Source organism: Siniperca chuatsi, linkage group LG19 (assembly GCF_020085105.1).
Source record: "Siniperca chuatsi isolate FFG_IHB_CAS linkage group LG19, ASM2008510v1, whole genome shotgun sequence".
Taxonomy (NCBI): Eukaryota; Metazoa; Chordata; class Actinopteri; order Centrarchiformes; family Sinipercidae; genus Siniperca; species Siniperca chuatsi.
Genome location: NC_058060.1, coordinates 19,754,874 through 19,775,606, shown reverse-complemented (window position 1 = coordinate 19,775,606; position 20,733 = coordinate 19,754,874). Strand labels below are relative to the sequence as shown.

At 37.8% G+C, this 20,733-nt stretch overlaps 1 protein-coding gene across 5 annotated transcripts in view; it reads left to right on the top strand.

Moving 5' to 3' along the window:
• LOC122866944 (cadherin-7-like) overlaps nucleotides 1-20,733 on the top strand; it is a 97,411-nt gene that overhangs the window by 32,349 nt on the left and 44,329 nt on the right. For 3 of the 5 annotated variants that reach the window (XM_044177232.1, XM_044177233.1, XM_044177234.1), the window contains 2 exons: nucleotides 7,881-8,175; nucleotides 18,036-18,155. In XM_044177232.1, coding sequence (XP_044033167.1) covers nucleotides 7,881-8,175; nucleotides 18,036-18,155 — 415 coding nt within the window. Of the gene's footprint in view, nucleotides 1-7,880; nucleotides 8,176-14,543; nucleotides 14,714-15,030; nucleotides 15,948-18,035; nucleotides 18,156-20,733 lie in introns of those variants that run through there. The other 2 variants (XM_044177236.1, XM_044177235.1) reach the window with 2 other exon arrangements.

Sequence of the window (20,733 nt, the reverse complement as noted above, 5' to 3'; positions counted from 1 at the left end):
CTCCCCTTGTTTATTTCCTTTTTAATTTTGCATGTGTATATACAATGTTTTCTTTGAGTTCTTGACTAAAATTGGGCCCATTTCTATGAAAATCCAAATAATTTTTCCCCACATGGAAACAGAGCCATTATCTCTTTGGTGTTATGTCTCAGCCAGCAGGTGCAGATATGAACTGTCACTGTCTGATTGAGACAAAGTGTATAAATGTCAGAATTCTGAAAAACATTTCTGACTCTGATTGAAAGCTGATTCTCTTATGTGAACAGTCACCATGTCAGAGAGAGAGCAGTGATACAAGCTGAAAACTACCTCTCTGCATTTTATAATGATCCTCTAAAAAATATGCACTTGCTTTGTACCTTCTGTCAAGCCATCACACACATCTATTTGTATGGATTTAACAGTCTATTAAAGTGCCTTTTGACTCATTTTGAATCAGCTTATTCAGGACAGAAAATAGAATTTCTCCTTATTTAGTTTTGTTCAATAAATTACAAAAGTGTGCTGCTGTTTCAGTTGCTGTCACTACCTATACTTAATGTAAAATGCTCAAAGAATTCAAAGAAAACTTGTTTACAGTGTTTATATCTGCAATTTCTGCGTAAGCAGGTACTTTTTTCCCCAGAATTTTTTTTTCGTTATATTTCTTAAATCTTTGAATCGTGAATCATATGCAACTGAGGTACATGTTACTGCAGAAATAAACACCCTATTATCAACTTTTGAACTGTTCATATATTATAAAATATCTGCTAATTTTCTCTGTAGATAAGTGTAATGCTTAGCCTCCACCATTTTGTCCTCTCCACCAGCAATGAATATCTGTGCGTTTGAGAATGTTTCCATCTGGCAAAGTAAATGACTTACAGTTATTATGGGAAGATAGACTCATTAACTGCAAATTAGTAAGAAAACAATACAGCTGCTAAAAAAAATACATGGGGCTTTGTTGGAGTGATCGTGCACTTTGGTGGAAATATGTGCGTTACAGTAAATCTCTTAAATTGCCTCACAAATTGCAAATAGGTTTAATAGGTTATTGCTTTTATAAACAGTATGTCTTTATGCTGGAATCTGCCTCAACTCACTGACTCAATTGAATGTAATAATAGTATATTTGTGTGTTTAGGTGCATGCATGTGTGTGCGTACATGTACAGTATATAATTGATTGGATTTGACAGTAAGTGTTAGTAAAGTGTTTTATGACCCATTAAAATCAGACAACCCAGGCACACTGTCAAAAGCATTAGAAATGATATTAAAAACAAACAAAGACATACAAATATCGAACATAAAGAACATTAAAGATAAGGGAGAAGGGACCAGTAAGGCTTAATAATATAATACAATGTTAAAAGTGAAACATAAATACATTTATTTAATTTAAGGACTATAAGGATAAGCCTATGTGTATAGTTCCCATCCATCTCTACACCATTGTGTGATAGCTAACAGTTTCTCCATGGTGATGGCTAATTCCCCACATCCCATCTTGAAATGAAAGAGGAGAGTCTGAGCCACGGAGCCTCTTTCAGAGCAGAGCACCATGGCTACTCACCAGAACATGGTCGAGTGAATAGATGAAATGCCAAGCATGTCGGGAGCTCATGTCAGTGACAGCTGCACTGAAGCCCCCGTCTGCATTTTTAGCTATTTTCTGTAGCAGAATGACCCTTCTTGCCCCCCGTCTGCTGTCCTTCTTTATTTGAGCTTCATGTATGTTTTATTTAATGAGTCTGAACTCCCTGCTGGCTTTACATATGGCACACATTAAGTGTCCAGTAATAACCTTTATTCCCTGGCAAATTAATGATTTTATAAATTATATAGTATATGATTTGCACTGTGGGAAGGATTATTATGTGCAGGTTTTGTCATGCAACATCACTTTCTCAACAGGAAACAATGTTAGAGTGCACCGTCGTCCAAAGTTTCACATTTTGTTTTTGGGTTGTTTGTGAAACGTACTGTACTATCTTTCTCGTTGAGACCCTGTTCGAGCTGCTCTGTGAAATATCTTGAGGGCGATTGTTGATTAAGGGCTCTTGAGCAGCGGCAGAGGCTGTTTGGTGTACTGGATCCAGTATTGCTCACAGGTTGCCTGTAGGTATGGACTTTTGTATCCATTTTGGATTGTGCACAGTCCATTGAATAGGAGAAATTGTACTCTACTCAAGAGGGATGCAAATACAAAGCTTTGTTTTATTTGAGGCCTTTATATTTTTCTACTTGCAGTGTTGTACAGAGCCAAGCCAAATGGGCGTAAATAAGAACAAAATAGAATTACACACTCTCCAACATGTGTTTTCATGTAGGCAAGAATGGCAACAATTCAAATTCAAATGCTGGAACAATTTGAACATATTGTGCAGTAGTTATGGTGATAGGACAACCATGTATCAGTGGGTTGTTATAGGTTCTTTCATGCTTTTTACCCTTCTCCCTTGCTACAAGGTAAACAAGCAAACACAAAGCTAACAGGCTGGTCCCTGGAGAACTGCCTGCATATAAAGCGATGATAAGTGTCAGCACTGATTTCAGAAGGGTTCGTGTTCAGATCCCACCCCTCCTTCACAATCCCAGGGAGTGCCTTTGAGCTACACCGCCGTGTTGCATGCTGTGTTACACTCACCTCAAGGGAAGCAAAGAAAAGAATGATAGAAGAGTCTTTACATTTTTGCAAGTGAAGCAACTGCAGTGCTCAGTAAAAGTAATAAGAGTTGAAAACTTCAAATACCACCTGAAAATGAGCAGTGACGGTTTTAAAGTGGGTTAGATTAATGAGAGAGAAAAGTATTTGACCAGGGTATACTTTTAATAAGCCCTGCCAAGCTATACATATTTTATGCAGTCCTCAGTGTTGATGAGATTTAGAGATGGAATATGTGGAGCCAGTTGCTGTTGTGTGTCCTTCTGCCAGGCAGAGAGTGGGAAATGAAGCAAGCCAAACAGTTCACTGAAAAGACCACATAGTGCGCTTGACCCTTGACTCAGCTTGCATGCTTTGTGGCCTGTCAGCTTTGTCCTTCTTGTCCATGGCATTTACCGGATACAAACTGCCACGGATGGCTTCCTCAAGATTAAATGTTGACTCTCCACGACTGACAATTTACTTCAAGTTTGCTCCTGACAGCAGGAGATGGTGAATAAACACAGTGAGCTCCATAAGAGAGGCGGCATTTGCATGCTTAGGCTTGAGGACACAACCAATGCAATCATCATGCCCCTAACACAGCATCCATCAGCGGGCTGATAGATTCCATTAATAAAAGACCTTTGGTGTTGTATCCTCTGTTCAGCATGTACTCCTTCAGTGCCACCAATATAATATTGACCTAATCATTCTCTACCCCTGCAGCGCTGGCTTGGAACCTGAAATACCATTGTTATTTATCCCATAATGAGATGTTGACATTTACAGATAAATTGATGGAAGAGAGACCAATAATCCCGTGTGAGTACGTTATTATATAAAAAGAAATGCTGTATAATAGGCTTTTGCCCTTGCTCTACACAATAAAGAACAAGAGAGGCCAGTATTTAAGTGAACAGTGCTGTACACAATGTGCACATACTCATTTGTTTGTCATTTTGACAGTCAAAAATAATCATTAAGATAAAAAATAATTACATTTCTCAAATATAATTTTCTTTATAAACTATTTCTGCACACAGTAATACAGTAGCTATACCTTATTGGGCTCTTAAGCACAGGTTTGGTGTGTAAGGATACTAAAAATCACGTAGCATCAGTGAGGTTCTGAGAAACCGTTAGATGACTCTAGAAGGGAGAGGGCAGGCATTTTACCCTTTTCATCAGCGATAGTTATCTGCTGACCTCAACTGGGGATCATTCAGTGGTAGGAACACAGCGAAGATCTCCTGAACCCAAATGTCACTCTGTCCAAGAGAAGGACGTGTCTTCAGACTCATTCTAAGCCTAACCCATATCCCTGGCGGAGGATACCAAGGTAGTTTAAAAAACACCACAGTTGTGTGCTTGCTGGGGGGTGGAGGAAATTCACCTTGAGATGCAAAAGGCGCTGGTTGTCATTGGTAACAAGCCTCTTCAGTGTCACTTGGAGTTCAGGAACAGTGCTTAGGCTCCTTGAGGAAACACACCGGTCTGACAAGGATGCTAAGAAGGAGATTCCAACTGATTGACGAACCTCAGATTCAATGTGGTTTCTGTCCAGCTCCTGGAAGAGTTGATCAGCTTCACCATTGCACAGAAACTGGAGTGGTCATTGGAGTTTGCCCATCCAGTTTACATGTGCTTGGTAAGAAGGTTTATATTGTGTGTCTCCTGAAGTGTCTTGGAGGGTTTCTGGAGGAGTATGGTGCGCTGGAGTCAACTGAATCAAGGCAAGAGCTGTGTTTGCATTTCCTCTTCACTGTCACTTGGAGTTCAGGAACGGTGTCTCAGGCTCCTTGAGGAAACAGACCAGTCTGACCAGCATGCTGAGAAGAAGATTCCAACTAATTGACGAACCTCAGATTCAGTAGGATCAATATGGTTTACATCCGGCTCCTGGAAGAGTTGATCAGTTTACGTGTGTATGGTAACTTGAAGAAGGTTTATATTGGTGTCCCCTGAAGTGTCTTGGAGGGTTCCTGGAGGAGTATGGTTTGCTGGAGTCATCTGAACCAAGGCAAGAGTTTGCATTTCCAGCAGTGATTTAAGAGCATTCTTGATGAATATTATGCATTGTCACCAATTTTGTTTGTTATTTTCAGGGACATAATCTTGAGGCATTTGAGTGAAAGAAATACAAGTCCATTTGGTGAATCATCATTGTTTTATTGATACAAACACAAAGTATCTTTAACATTAGCTGAGGTTGGGTTTCAAATGAAATAAGAGTAGTTATTGCCAGATGTTTTATTGGGAAATTGCTAGTTTGATCATTTGTAGCAAGTGACAGTGACAATTGCCCCATTTTATTTCATTTCCTTCTTTGTAGGAAAATGTAAATTGTGATGGGATTTTTCATAAAATTCTGTCATTAACTAGTGTGAGAGCTGTGTTTCCATTTCCAACAGAGATTTAAGAGTATTCTTGGTGAAGATTGTGCATTGTTGCCAATTCTGTTTGCTATTTTGATGGACAAAATCTCAAGGCACAACCAAGGAGTGTGTGTATCTCCAGTTTGGTAACGTCGGGGTCGGGTTATGCTCAATCGGAACTAGTTCGTAAGATGTGTTGTCTGACCACCAACCTGATAGTTGTTACGAACGGCCACACTCAAAAGGTTAGTGAAAAGCCTGCTGTCATAAAGGAGGGGAAATGTAATATTGTACATTTTCATTTAAGTCGTAGAAAAGGTTTCAGTCGTAGTCATCTGGACACTGTTTTCAGAATCAAGACGTTTCGGCTCCCATCCGGAAGTCATTCTCAATTGAGAATGACTTCCGGATGGGAGCCAAACGTCTTGATGAAAATGATAATACAGAAAATACAGTGGGGTTTGAACAAAGTAGACATTTAGGAGGCAGGAGGATTTAACAAAAGATGCATTATGGGTAATGTAGTCCCCAGTGATTTTGGAGCTTGACTCATAATAGGGACTAAAAGTCAGGAAATCACAGCATCGATTTTGACAGTTCTTCTGTTTCTTGTGAGTCCTCCAACTAAATAGAAGTGCAATACTAAATTGCTGGAGAACCCTTCTAAGTTTTTAGTGTTTACACTGTGATTATGGGTGGTGTACTTCATACTTTACAGAAACTATTTGTCACAGTGCAATAGGCTGGAGAGAGCTTGGCTTGCAAGTAAGTAGGGAAAGCAACTACCGATGGATATACTTCACCCAATCCTTCCTGATTTTATTGGTTTGGAGTCAACATGATTCAAAACACTTGAAACATTGAGAACACTTTTGAAGTGTAGATATTACAGATTCAATTGAAGCTTTATTCTGTACACTTTTACCACCAAATATTGAGAATCAGGAAAAACATTCCCTGAAAAAATCCACTAAAGCTTGCTCTGCATGCTTTGCTGTTAATAGAGGTGTTTTGTCATGTTGGAGGTGATGGACTAAAGACAGAAATATGCACTCTGCTAAATGCTGACAGTTGAAAATGGTCCATCTGTCCATCTTTGAATACTAACAATGGCCTTCCACAAAGATATATGGCAGTTTCTGTGATCACTCTGATGTTCAGCACATTGAAGGGGTTGATGGCCAACAGACAGCTCTGACTTCAAACAGGATTATTCGAGGTTGGTTACTGGCTTCAAGTGTTCTTTTTTTAGAACTGTTCAAGGATTTATTTGGAGTCATACTTTGAGAGGGTCTTAAAGTCATCTTTACACTCATGACTTGTTCTTCTGAGATTAAAACTCCGATATAAGCAGAAAGTTGTTGTAGTGACTACACAAGTTCACTGATAAAAATGTAGCTTGTCTTATCTGTCTATGGAACATTATAACAGCTCCTATTAATATTCTAGCTACTCCAAGAAACAAAACTCGAATTTCATAATGGTAGCCCACATGCTTTGAGCTGAAAAAGATTTGATCTGAAGATATGAACTCTACCCTTATTTGATGTGCAGTAGTTTTAGAGAAGGATGGTTTACATGGCCATTAAAAAGCACTGATCTAACAGTGTGGCCCTTGGTATATGACCTCAGCCCTTGCTATTGATTCTTAAAAGGCAAAAACCTGTAGAATCCATTTTGCAGTGAATGCACTTAAAGCTACACTTGGCTGCATTTTGGTTGCTCTTAATGCCAATGAGAGATAACTGTTGAAGATATTTGAGCTTTTATATCCAGATGTCAATACAGATGTCACTGAGAAATTGCAGAGAATATTCACGTCTACCAAGTCATCTGTGCTCCTTAATATTCCAAAGGGCAGAAAATAGATGAAAAGAATCACAACATGGAACATTAAGTCGACTCAACAAAGCATTCACTCACTGCTGTTTAAGTGGCAGTCTGAATAGTGGATCCTTCACTACCTATGGGCAAAGTATCTACACCTGACTCCATAGTCATTTGAGCAAAGACGCCAAACATAGAGTGTAGGGTCTCCACACGGGCAGAAGTGCTTTTGTATAAAACGTTGCCCAGTGTGGCTTAATGAAACACATTTTGAAAACTTTGCATTAAATCTTTGGCAAAATGTAGATGATAAATGTTTGAATAGATGATTCAAACATATTTTGTTTTAGCTGTATTATATTTTTATGTGAGATGAGCTAGTTATTGCTGGAGGTTTTAATGGAAAATTGCTAGTTTGATCATTTGTAATGACCATTACATTAGTTAGCAAGTCACAGTGGCAATGCAGTAAGTGGCACCATTTCATGTCATTCCATTATTTGTAGCAAAATGCAAATCATGATGGGATTTTGTAACATAATTAATTCATGCATAAATGGCACATGTTTTAATCTTTTGATCTGATTTGGATGTTTGTCCAATAAACATGACTTGTATTTGCTTGTGTGTGTGTGTGTGTGTGTGTGTGTGTGTGTGTGTGTGTGTGCTGTACATATCAGCAAAGACATGACAGTGAAATTCACATGGTGTAAATATTGAAAATTTTATACTACATTTAAGATATTTATATATTATAATATTAAATAAGATGAGTGACAACAGATTAAATACAGCCAAGTTTAAATTCTGGTTTAATCAATTTATCTTGTTATCTCTTAATAGGTAATGTGAAGTATCAACCTCATTTTTGTAATCATTATTTAATAATAGCTGGTGGAACAATCCCTTAAGACAGGAGCCCTCAAATCATTCCTTATTAAGTCCAGCATCACAACTAAAATATTTAAGTTATTTTTTCTCCAATAGATTATTTACTTTCTTATATGTCCGCCTTTGCTGTGATGTTCTTTTTTCTCCCAACAGCTACACTCAGATGTGGACAAAGGGGATGGCAAGGTGAAGTATGTGTTATCTGGCGAGGGTGCCACCTCCATCTTCACCATTGATGAGAACACAGGAGACATCCATGCCACAAAGCGCCTTGATCGGGAGGCACAACCCTACTATACCCTCCAAGCTCAAGCAGTAGACCGACTCACCAATTTACCAGTAGAGCCCAGGTCTGAATTTGTGGTCAAAGTCCAGGACATCAATGATAATGAGCCAAAGTTTCTTGATGGACCGTACTTGGCAGGGGTACCAGAGATGTCACCCTTAGGTAAGCCTCCCCATTTGTCTTAACTATAATCCCATAACAGTTCCCACTTTTGTCTAATATTTTCTCCCTATTTCCATACTTTTCGACTCGCTCTCACTTTCTCTTTGACTTGCCCTCGCTCAAACATCTGCATTTGATAATTTTCCACCTCACTGAATTTGGGGGGAATTGGGAAGTTTGCAATATTAATTTGTATCCATCGCGTTTGCTTTGTAAGACTCAATACATGCTAATCATTGGGCCCAATTTAAACTGAATGAAGTTCTAGTACATGGGCTCAACATCAGTTGAGGGCCAGGTTAAACTACTTGGATTTGGGCATTCCTTAGCCAGAGCATGCAGATTTATTGGCTTCTTTGTTCTTTTCACTAATATTGTATGCTAATAAATAAGACCATGAACTTTTCTCCTCTTGAGGTCTGTTCGATTTAGATTTTGAAAGCATGATTATGTAGAAAGATTGAACTACCAAGACGCCCTTGGAACTTTGGACAAGTCAAGACAATTTATTCATGTGGTACATTTAGAAATTCAAAGTACTTCACAAAAGATATTGAGAGTAAAATGAAACAGAATGGAAAAAGTCAAATGAAAAATAAGTTAGGAGTTAGAAAAGTATAAAAGATGAAATTAAAGAAATCAGTGAGTATTCGAAGAAGCCAAAATCTAAATACAAGCAATGATGAACAGACACGCTTTGATTTAAAAGTCTTCTGAAAGTTTAGGTTTCAGATATGTACAGCACACTGAAAGCAGCTTCACCACGTTTTATTTTAATAAGAAGACAAGTGCCAGATGACCTGAGAGGTCTGTAGGGTTCATATTGTGGGTGGAAACTAGAAAAATATAGGTCTTAAAACATTAGTGGGCTTATAAACAGTTTCAATTTAAAATTCCCTATTTATTGATATTTATTCATACTTCTATTACTGCTGTGCAATATCCACCGTCTCATAATCATCTTAATAAGCTACACTTAACTTGACAGTTAATGCACTATTACTTACTACTTATATTATTATATTGTATCATCATACCGCACATACTTATCATCAACCAGTAAATCCACTTTGTATTTTACACTTAATTTTATACTTATATCCACTTTGTACTTAATTTATCTTGCCTGTATTATATTCTGATTTGCTTAGAACTTCTATCCCTGTGTGCACTGACGTGATGGTGAGCAGCTGTAACAAAAGAGTTTCCCCTCGGGGATCAATAAAGTATTTCTGATTCTGATTCTGATAAACAATAAGAAATTATTTATCAGTTCCATTAATGTGATTAATTTGACAAAATGTATAATTTATAACACTTAAAATTACTTTTTTGGAACTTACGTTTAGCTGTCAGACATTTATAATCTACCTTCTATCAAGTGCTCTTCCAATTATTCATCGAGTAGTTAACAAGAGTAAGAGTGTACAGCCATGCTAGCAGCTCTGTGAGGCTGTACTTAAGGTACAGCGGTGCTTTGAGCTAAATGCTAACGTCATGCTAAGGTATAATGTTTACCATATTTCCCATCTCATTCTAGTATATTAGCATGCTACCATTCGCTAATTAGCAGTAAACATAAAATACAGCTGAGATATGGTCACAAACCAAAGTATTGGACAAATTGAAATCTAGATAAAGTCAGATGATCACCAAAGTTATGACAAAGTATCCTGAGGGGATCATGAATGTCTGTACAAAATATCATAGCAGTCTATTCAGTTGTTGAGACATTTCACTCAAAACCACAAATGTCAACCTCTAGGTGGCGCTAGATGAAAAATCAGAGGATCACCAAAGTCAGTATGATTCATCCTCTGGGGACCATAATGTCTGTACAAAATTTCATGGCAATCCATCCAATAGTTGTTGAGAAAAGTGGTGCACCAACCGACCGACATTGCCATTTATAGAGCACTAGCATGGCTAAAAACATTATATATAAGCTGTAGTTGTTGTAAGGACTCAGCATTTCATATTCCCTTGATCACATTAGCATTTTTTACTGCAGATATTTCTTTTATCTGTCTGTTTTAAATACGGTCCTGGAGGAAGCCATCATATCAGACCCTGTCTTTAACTGGCTGCTTCTTGCTGCATGGTCAAGATTTCCTCCAAGGTTTTGAACGGGTCATGCTCAAGCTCAAAATGCGAGTAAATGCAAATGAGCCACAACAACATCCTGAGGCTTTTCAACTTAGCAGGTGTATAAGAAGCACAGCTGGAGCGAGAGAGAGTGATGTCCATATTGATGAGCCATGGTCTACAATATTCTCTTTATATGGAACTTAACATGGCAGTTAAATATTTAATCAGTTAATCAAAGCTGGTTTAGGTTATTTTTGAGGGTTTGTGTTTTTCTTTCTTAGTGTGAACTTTCCAGTTTCACAATAATGCTGCTAAAATTTGACATTTTGGTCAACAAGAAATGGGTGGTGCTGAGCATAAAATGCTGTCAATTTGCTATTTCATGGTGTTTTTAAACCAGACTCAGTGTATTGTAATGTGAAGTCTGATGTGCCTTATTTACTTATTTATCACCCTGCATATGCTAGCACAGACCTCTAGGCTTCGAAATGTTGATGAGTGATGCAAAACTGACTCAAGCTAACTTAAGGTCTGATTTAGGCTTGGAGGCCATGGGCATGTTTTCCACTAATTGGGCTCAGAGTTCATACTAGCTGGTACTTACAGGTACCTCTCTGCTGAAAATGTTTCTGAAAAATGTCTGATCCAGACAAATACATTTCTATCCATCCATTAAACAGAGCAACACAGGCATCCTTAACTTCCTCCAGCTCCTCCCAGGGGTTCTCCAGTTGCTCCCAGGCATGCTGGGAGTTGTGGTCTAATCACAAGTGAGCTATGACTGATGGGATGGAGACAGAAATGAACTTGGGTTACAATTGACAGAAAATGATGATAGGGCATTTTCATTTGATTTAAAAAATACAAACACAAAGTTTGAGATCATTTTCACCCTAGAGATTATGTGAATGTGAATTAAATTTATTTTCTCTTGCGGTGTTACCATTGGTGATCATTAATAGTAGACTTCATTAAAACGTCTGTAAGTTATGAACTTTTACAGTCAAACACAATGACAATGCATTCTCTGAGAGGAAAGTCAATAAAATAATTCAATTCAACATTTGATACTGAACCTGTACATAAACAGAAATTGATTTGTTAGGCACTTCAATCTGCAGTCTGAATAATAATTCATTATCAGAATGGGACCTAGCAAGGTCCTCTCACAATGTTGAAAATATTAGAAGTAGAAGTAGATTAGTTGGTCAGTTTATATCAAATTAGTTACACAATCAACATAATTCAAGATGAGGCAGAACAGGCATCATTACTAACTTAAGACTATATCCACTTTTTTTGAGTGAGTGAATTAAATAGACAGTCACTTTATTATACTATCAACATATTCTGCTACCAGTCTGTATAGGGTAAACTGCAATGGCAGTTATTGGACTTTTTCGAGAGAAAATTGAGAAATTCTGTACTCACGCAAAGCTAAAAATCTTTGATGTTGCCATGAGTAACTCTCATTGTTATTTAAAAGGAGAGATTGAGAGTGTGCGACAGACAGTAGTTGGGTCGGATGACTGAAACAAATGCATTCAAAGAGGGCGTGTTTAAGCTAAACAAGGTGTTAAGTCGCTCTTTAAACCTGCAATAAATGATTTTTTTGGACACTGTTGCAGCGGAAACAAGCTTCAAACACGACACTGAAACTTGGCAGACTTGTTAGCAAACAGTCTGTTAACACATCAAGCAGATGTAACATTAGCATTTATTTTGAGTTGTATTTCAGGCCACGTGGTAAATGTCCAATACTCACTTTCATTTAGTTTAGCTGCTAAATGTCCTCTATGTCCACTATGTTCACCAGTTAGTCTCTCACTATGTCTACCTGCAGTTTAGTGCGGGATAGGTTGTGTACAGTGGGTTTTTAGATCCTTTTTTTGCTGAAAATAGCTCCCTGCTGCAGCTGGAATCATCCCTATGAGACTGATGAGAGTGAAGCAAAATGGCAAAGTTGTGCACCAGAAAACCAAAACAACGAGCTGAAAGATGCGATAAAGCTCCGTAGCACTGAGGGGAACTGCAGAGTTGATTTTAGTCACTTTAAATATCACGGTTTTACCATCATGGTAAATGAAAGCACACTGCACTTCCTCACACCAACAAACACTAAGAACTGAAAAAGCTCATTGTGCGTGTCAGCATCACCTCAATACCTCAAACATGCATGGCACCATACAGATGGAAATGAGTGAAAACAAAGGTGTTTATGGCTTTTTTAGAACCTTCAAAGTCAAAATGAAAATTTCAGCAGGCATACAGTGGCAGTGGGAGTTGTTCCAAGGGAAGTGGTGCTTTGCTTACTACACAGGCACGGAGATCTCTGAAGGATTACACAGCTGACTGTCAACGGGGGGTACAGAGCTCAGGCTTAAGGAACCAGAGGATTAGAGTACAAGGGCTTGGAGTCTTGTGTCCAACCCAAGATAAGACAGCAACTCTGTACATCAACCACAGAAGAGGATGCGTTCACACCACGAGCGCCGAGACACAGGTCACCCTCACCACTTTATTTAGTCTGCCAGTTCCTGTGAAGGTCTTCATCACAAGTTGAGAGAATAACAGGAGAATAATGCTTTGTCTCTCTTTGTAAATATCTGCTCAAAGCAATTATCAATCCAGTAAAGAACAGGGAATGGCCAAGCACCTCTTGTCCTCAATAATTCTTTTATAGATGTCTTTAAATCATTAATGGTCACAGCTCTGCACGACTGATGAATGGGTTCAATTTAGAGGAAATCATGAATTTAATTAATTAAAGTAATTAGAGGCAGTGCTCGTCCATACACATGGAGACCTTATGGCCCAAGGATCTCTGAAGGCTTTTGTCTTAATCACGACAGGGATGTCAAATAAAAGACAAGAGAGCTTGAGGACAGTTGGAGGTGTGACAATCGCGAGGCTTGGCTCTCTCCCGCTGCACAGCGAAAGGGCCAAAGGAGCAGTTTGAGGGCTCATTACAAGCATAGAGAATGTAATGTCAACCCAAGGCCACAGCTCTTGAATTTACTACTTACCAGTCCTATATCCAGCTGTCATTGTTCCTGTCTAATTCATGAGCGCAGAGACCAAGAATGGGATAGTCATGTAATTCTGGAAATGAAAAAGGTCTTCCGGTTTAGGGAAAGTCGAAATTTTTTTTGATTACGTGGATTATGTGGAGGTTTGGTGTCATGTTGATTCCTGTTTGCATTGTGGGTGATAAATATACCTTCAGTGGCCAGTTCTAATGCAATCCAATACAACAGCCCTGCCATAAAATCTATCTTCTTTGATGACATTGTCGGAAATGTCTAAATTCAGTTACAGTATATGTTTATTATTGAGGTCATAGTTAAGGGAGTTGTTGTACTGGAATACATTGCATTGAGAGGTGTTTTAAATTTTCTGTCCTTCCCTATTTACATACATGAGATGGGCAGAATATTAGAAACACCTCTGAATACAATACATTTCAGTACAACACCATCACTAACTATGACCTCAGTGCTAAAACATAATTGAATTAAAACCTCTATGACAGAACATTATAGGCAACATAAAAGTAGACTTTATGGCATAACAGTTGTATTGGATTGCATTAGATTGTACAGAGGTACCTAATAAAGTTGACACTGACTGTACCTTAAATGTTAAAATTGTTAAGACACACATATAAAACAGCCCACAGTTATAACTTGCTTTAAAAGTGCTATAATTCATTTTCACTTTGCAATTGTAAATAAATGTGAATTGAACTCTAAGCAATAATCCCTGCTTATCTGAAACAGTGGGGAGCAGGTGTGAATGTGCATGAATATAATCAACTTAATCAAGTGTGGCAGCTTTGAATACTCATGAAGGAATTGCAAAATTACCAGGCTTAAACAGAATGTTTTAATATTTTTAATATTGTTTTTTTGTCGTTGCAATTCAATTTTCAAGTCACAGATTTGGTTTCAAATATGTTCTCATCTAGCCACATAAAAATGTATTTGTATTTCTACTTGCAGAAGATGGCCCTTCATTTGAAAACAGTTTGTATTAATATAAAAAAAAGTTACATTCTGGGTCACATTCCTCAAAACAAACAGCTAACGAATTTGAATTATAAGTGTGCACTCAGAAATGCATATTGTTCATGACAGTTGGATGCAGCCTGTATATGCAAGTCGCTGAAGAATACCTGTCTCCCATTCAGATTAAGCATGCCACATTTATTTTCATTACTGGCAGATGACAGTTGCTCACCCAAGATGCGGAATTGATTAGGAAACCTGTTTTGTACACAGCTACGGGGGAATAAATAAAAAATGTGAAGATCGGATCCATCTCGTCAATGAAGATGGACAAATATCGAAGGGACACAGACAGGGCAAACTGAGTAGCAGATGACAGCCTTGTGGAGCAGAAAGAATCTAATCAGGATCTTCGTCAGTTTTTTTGACATCCAGCTCACCTGGTCTGTATTACCTTTCATTCTGACAATATTGTTGGAACAGGATGTTTGTTGGACTCACAGGGCAAACAACCTGTAGAAGAAGCTAAAAAAAAAACAACCTTTTAAAAGCTGTGCTCTATCCGAGTCCATATGGAATGTGAATTGACTGCCGAGCGCTCTGTGAAGTGATTTTAACTATCAACCAGTAATAGAGATTTAGACGTCACCTGAGTTCTATTTCATACAGTCATCCTTTGACCTTGGTGTTTTAAACTACCTGTAATATAACCTGTCATGACTATGAGGTGATGATATAATCTAGGTGTCCTTCTACAACCGGCCTGGTGATAACTTCTCCAGCTTCACCAAGCTTTTTTTTTTTTTATTATATTGTTCACATCCAGGGCCAGAGCCTGTTAATTCTGCTTTATGGCCAGAATGGAGGACTCTAATCTTCAATTTCCATGATCACTTCATTCTGTAAAAGCCTGTAAAATACATCTCATGTTAGAAAGTGAGATTTTTATTAGGATGTTTTCTTCAAAGTAAAATATCACCAACTTGTAAGACAGCACTTTCTGGCAGATGCTACAATATAGGCTCAAGCTTAGTCAGATATGTGCAGCTAGCAATTAAAGTGAAATATTCAAGCCTAAACCAGCTATTCATTTGACCAGCTGGAAGAGGCACACTCATGGAAAATGGTGCTTTTACATTTTGAAGGTTATTTCATCAATGTCGATTGTTGATGATTTCACCGCTGCCGAGTGTGTAGTAGGCGTCAGCTTTAAGACCAAAATTGACGTACAGTCTAGCAGCAAAAAATAGCCTGAACCATAATGGTTGTTTGTGATAATTTAACAATTAAATGGCTTTTCCTCCCTATTATCAGATGGATATCAATTCTTAGACATAAAATTACTTTGCCTGAAAAAAAATCTGTAACCAATAAATGAGCACAGTTGGAGCAGCAAGGCTCATTTATACCATAATGAATGACCTATTGAAATTGATTGGCACTGATTGTTGCTGATTATGTTTTCTCTGTGAAATCTTCAAACGCTGTTCTGCCTTACCTTCCAAGCCACGGCTGTCAGCTCAAGTAACATCAACCATGTTGTATTGGTACATATAAAAAGAAATGCGCAAGGAGTCATGTCTGATGTCTTCGTTTCTGCCTTGGAGGAAGAGTGGGAGAGGACAATACAGTGCTGCACGCAGAAACAACAGTTGTCAGTTGTCAGCAGAGTTCACAGTTGAGTTTGAAAACAAATTTCCTTCTTGTAAGCTGGGAGGAAGTTTGGGGATTTGGGGGCAATATTGGGCACTAAAACAAAATCAGGCTTTAGATCTTGGGTTTTATAACTTTATTTGCAGTACTCCACTGCATAATGTCAGCTTTTTCCAGAGATTAAGGTGATATAACTGTCTGTAATTGCTTTACTTTGTTTATTTAACAAGGACTATACAGATAAACATTGTTACATACAGTAAGGATAAGCAATGCAACAGATGTAATATATGTAGGGCGTCTGGCTAACGGTAATTTGCAGCCCCCGTCCTGGCCTGGTTAAGCTTTTAAATCTACAGAAGGTTAAAACAGCTAAACAAATAAGAATCAGGATAAAAACAAGCCAGATAAAACAGACTGTAGTCATGTGTATAAGCTTGTGAATGCTTTGTAAATGCCAAATGTGGCTTTCTAACTGCAATAGCTAAGCTTTACTACTATCTTACCTCTTAGCTTTTTAGCTCACATTAGCACTGGAAATGTTTTCCAGATCACAAGTTGCTTGCAAACTCCACAGTGGAAATTCCTTCAACCATATTAAAGCTGGGTCAAACTTTCTTATAATTTAACTTTTATATTAAGTTTATTTTCCCTTATCTGCCCCTTTATCTGTGATAAAAAAAATCACAAGCAGCAGTTTGAAGGGCGGGAGTTGCTATGGCAATATGAATTTGCCACTTTATAGGGTTACAAAGTGGGAGGGGGGGGAAGTGTTTTTCTCCATTCTGTATTCCCATTTTAATTTTTTCTTTAAACAATATCCTCAATGTTACTGAATACAGAAACACGAGACACTCCAGAATGATGTAACCATCCTCTGCCTATCATAACAAATACATTTATCCACAATTAAGATGTTGATTAAGGTGTATGTTTTTAGGGGTAAATTAAGGATTCATTTGTTGTAATTTAAGGTATTCTGTTGTTATACTGTTATGGATTCCAGGCTTACCATATCCTTGCATCCAAGTGGAAGACTTCATTAAACCAGAAGATTCCTCTTGCACTGTGCACCAGCATCCTAAACAAACAACACTTAAGATGTTTGTGCAACAAAACTACTATCCTGTCTCTCGCCTTCAGATATCATTTTGTTTTCATAGTTATATTTTCCCCTCTGCAGATCAGCATCTTCTCCAAAAGCAGTTTGTGGACCCTAAATCAGTAACTGGATGGGTTACCATCTGTGCATGTTGACAAAGATTTTAACTGGAAAATAAAATAGTGAAAGTAAAAAAAAAAAGGTAAAAAAGGAAGGAAAACATGTTTGCCCAAATGTGTCTTTTTCTAAAACTTTGTGTCATCAAATTCTTTAATCTACAGAGTTTTATTGAGCCCTAATTACTGCACACACAAAGATACAGTGTCCTCCTATGACATCGCTGGAGGACAAATTCAAACCCTTTGACTCTTCTAAAACTAAAATAAAGTTAGGGATCAGTATGATATGAGATACATAATAACTTAGCTGTGTTTTTTTGGTGGTGGTGAAGTGCCTCTTCAACAGAGCACAGATTGGTTGCAGAACCCATTTGGCTGCTGAATAAGAATCAACAGATTGAAGTTACCGGAAAAGATGTTGCTAACGTATCTGCAGGAGGCAAATAGAAACAATGGTAATGAAATTATCTCTAAAGGCTAGGAGTTACACTTCCAATCCTGCTGCAGCATCCCTGCAAATGATGGCAACAACTGAAAGTGTTATTTGTTTAGCAGCGTTTGAGGCCGTGTACTCAGCACATGTCAGATTTTTTGGTGTTGCTGAAGGTTTGTGAAAAACTGCTTTAAAGTCAGGTGTTTTGTATAAACAACTCAATACAAATCTAAAGTAAGCACAAGTCCTAACAAAGGAAGACAGTGTAATGACTAATGACTAATGAGATTATTTACCGCCTCAGAAGTTACATTTTCATAGCTTTCTCCCTTTTTTTCCCTTTCAAGTAGAATTGGTCACACACTCTGTTGATATGATGACTATTTCCACATTTAGCTCTGTTTGACGTGGCTTCTGGATGCTGTCTTGGAAACTAATGAACGGCTGTCTGCCCACAGGAACCATGGTAGTGCAAGTAGCAGCCACAGATGCAGATGACCCAACATATGGGAACAGTGCCAGGGTGGTGTACAGCATCATCCACGGACAACCGTACTTCTCAGTGGAGCCCAAGACAGGTAGGTACAATATTTGTCAGACGAAAGTGGTGGTGATTTAATCAACAGATATGACCACAATGTGTCATTTATATGAATATATTTTTTCTCAATCAGCTTTTTACCATGAGTGATGAGATCCTGAATAAACACAATTGTTGGCCATAGTTGAAACATTTTGGTTATTTTACATAAGAGATTTCTGTATTTGTGTTTTTGTCTGCACTTCTCATTAGTTTGAAGGGGATGGGGTTCAGTGGGAAAAGGTGATGTCATATACTTATGTGCACCAATCAGAATTTAACAATGTTTGAATCAAAATGACAGTTGGATTGTGAAGATGACAGTTGTAGCGAATGTGTTGCCAGCCCACTGTCAATTAACTCTAATCAAACCATGCCCACACAGTCCTAACGAAGCAGATTAGCTGAGGTTTTGAGTGGTAAACTATTTATAGATAATACCATTTTATATACCTTTTTCCTCTGAACTTTAATTTAGATGGCTTATTTAGTCATTAATATTCAATGTTAAAGAAAAACACTTTCTATTACCAAGATTTGAAGCCAAGTTTTAAAGGGTCATGTAAGTTCTGCTGAACAGCGTCCACTATGGCCTCAAGTGGCAATAATAGCCACATTCTTTTTCAACACAAAAGCTCTACCATAAATTCCATCTTGTACGAAGCTCATAATGTTCAGTTTTTGTTGACATTGTCGGAAATGTGTAAATTCAATTATGTTTATTATTGAGGTCATAGTAAAAAGTAGTGTTGTACTGGACTATGTTATATTGAGAGGTGTTTCTAATATTTTGTCCTTCCCATTCACATACATGAGGGGGACAGAATATTAGGAAAACCTCTAAATATAATGCAGTCCAGTACAACACCATCACTAACTATGACCTCAGTGCTAAAACATATAATTGAATTAACACTTCTGTGACAGTGTAAAAAAATAGAACATTATAGGCATCATAAAAGTAGTACTTCATAAGTAATTAGTACTTCATGGCAGAATTGTATTAGATTGTATTAGATTGTACAGATTTACCTAATAAAATGGACAATGAGTGTATTTCTCCAGATTCTCTTGAGTCAGTAGCTATAAAAACATAATAATTTTGCGACTTGACTGATGGCCAGTGGAAGGGGATCACAAGCAGGAAACAACAAACATGTCTCCTGGTGAGGGTATGCTGTGTTTACCTCTTATTTTAACTTAGTGATAAAACCATTGTTTATCTGTGACATGATGAAATACAGTGTTACAGTAGCTCAAGTAGAGAAGAGCCATAAAGTCTAAGTCATCTAAAGTTTGCTAACATTAGCTTACATAAGCTATTGTTCATAACAGACCAAGTAAGGCTGTAGCGGAAAAACCTCCATGTGTATTGAACTGAGAAAGGGTGTGTTTAATTGCTTATTAATTCAACTTTTCATTTGTAAGAATACGATTGTATTACATTTTATTTCAAAGTTAGTGTGGCTTTAAGCATTGCTCATACTGGAAAACACACCAGACTGAATTACTGACAATGAAAACACCATTGACACTTTTATTTTGCCGTCAACAAATTAAAGCACTGTGTTTCAAAGAATGCAGCTGACAAACAAATTCTATCAAGTATCTTCACTTGGTGCAATAAAGATAACAGCAATCAAATTAGAAAACAGTAAAAAAAAAAAAAAAAAAAAAAAAAAAAAAAAAGCCTGAGAAAAGGGCTAAAATAAACTGTAAGATAAGATGTGAGGTAGATTTGTTGACTTGTGGGGTGTTTTATCCTGAGAAGTGCAGCAGCAGTCTTCGTTACATCTTCATAGCTGGCTCATTAGCCACTGCCCTGCCGAGGCTCGGCTACTTCGTGTGAAGCACTCTTGCAAGAAAACAGAAAAATATGGGCGATCCAATAATATTAGGCTTCATCCTCTGCTTCAAGAGCAATGCACACACACATGCTGGGATTTTATGAATGTAGTTCTAATTCATGAACTGGTGAAAGCCACTGCAATGCAGGGATTTATGTTGTTTATTTTTCACACAGACACAGAACTAAGAGGGATGCTCAACAACAAAAACTCCACGGTGACCTGTACGGTTCACTGTAAACATTCAATAAGCCTAACCACTGGAAGAAAATATAGTATTCAAGAAAAATGTATGTATATCACAAGAAAGGAAATTACTTCACACTATGTTGACATCATGGATGTGGTGTCTGAGGAGGAAAATATGTTGTGAGCATCAACATTTCAGCACACTTAGCTGTGAAGTCTGCACATTATCACAGAATTTCTATGCTGTTTTTCACTTTCCAGATACCTTCGACTAATGAAGCCTCCCGCTGACGCTTTCCTTAGGGAACATTTCCATGTTTCCATGTTTTGGGGGCGAACATTTACATGTTTCATACACTGTAAATGAAAAGGTTCCTCGTGGATACTCTTTAAGCTCCAACAGTTCCACTGGGACTTCTCTGAGGCTGTAAATCTTTGATTTTCTTGGAAGCTAAAACTTCTTTGGGCTAATTAATGTGGTAAAATGCTGCAATCACCTTCCTTAAGATGAGTTTGGTTTGGAACTTGGGAATTTGTGCT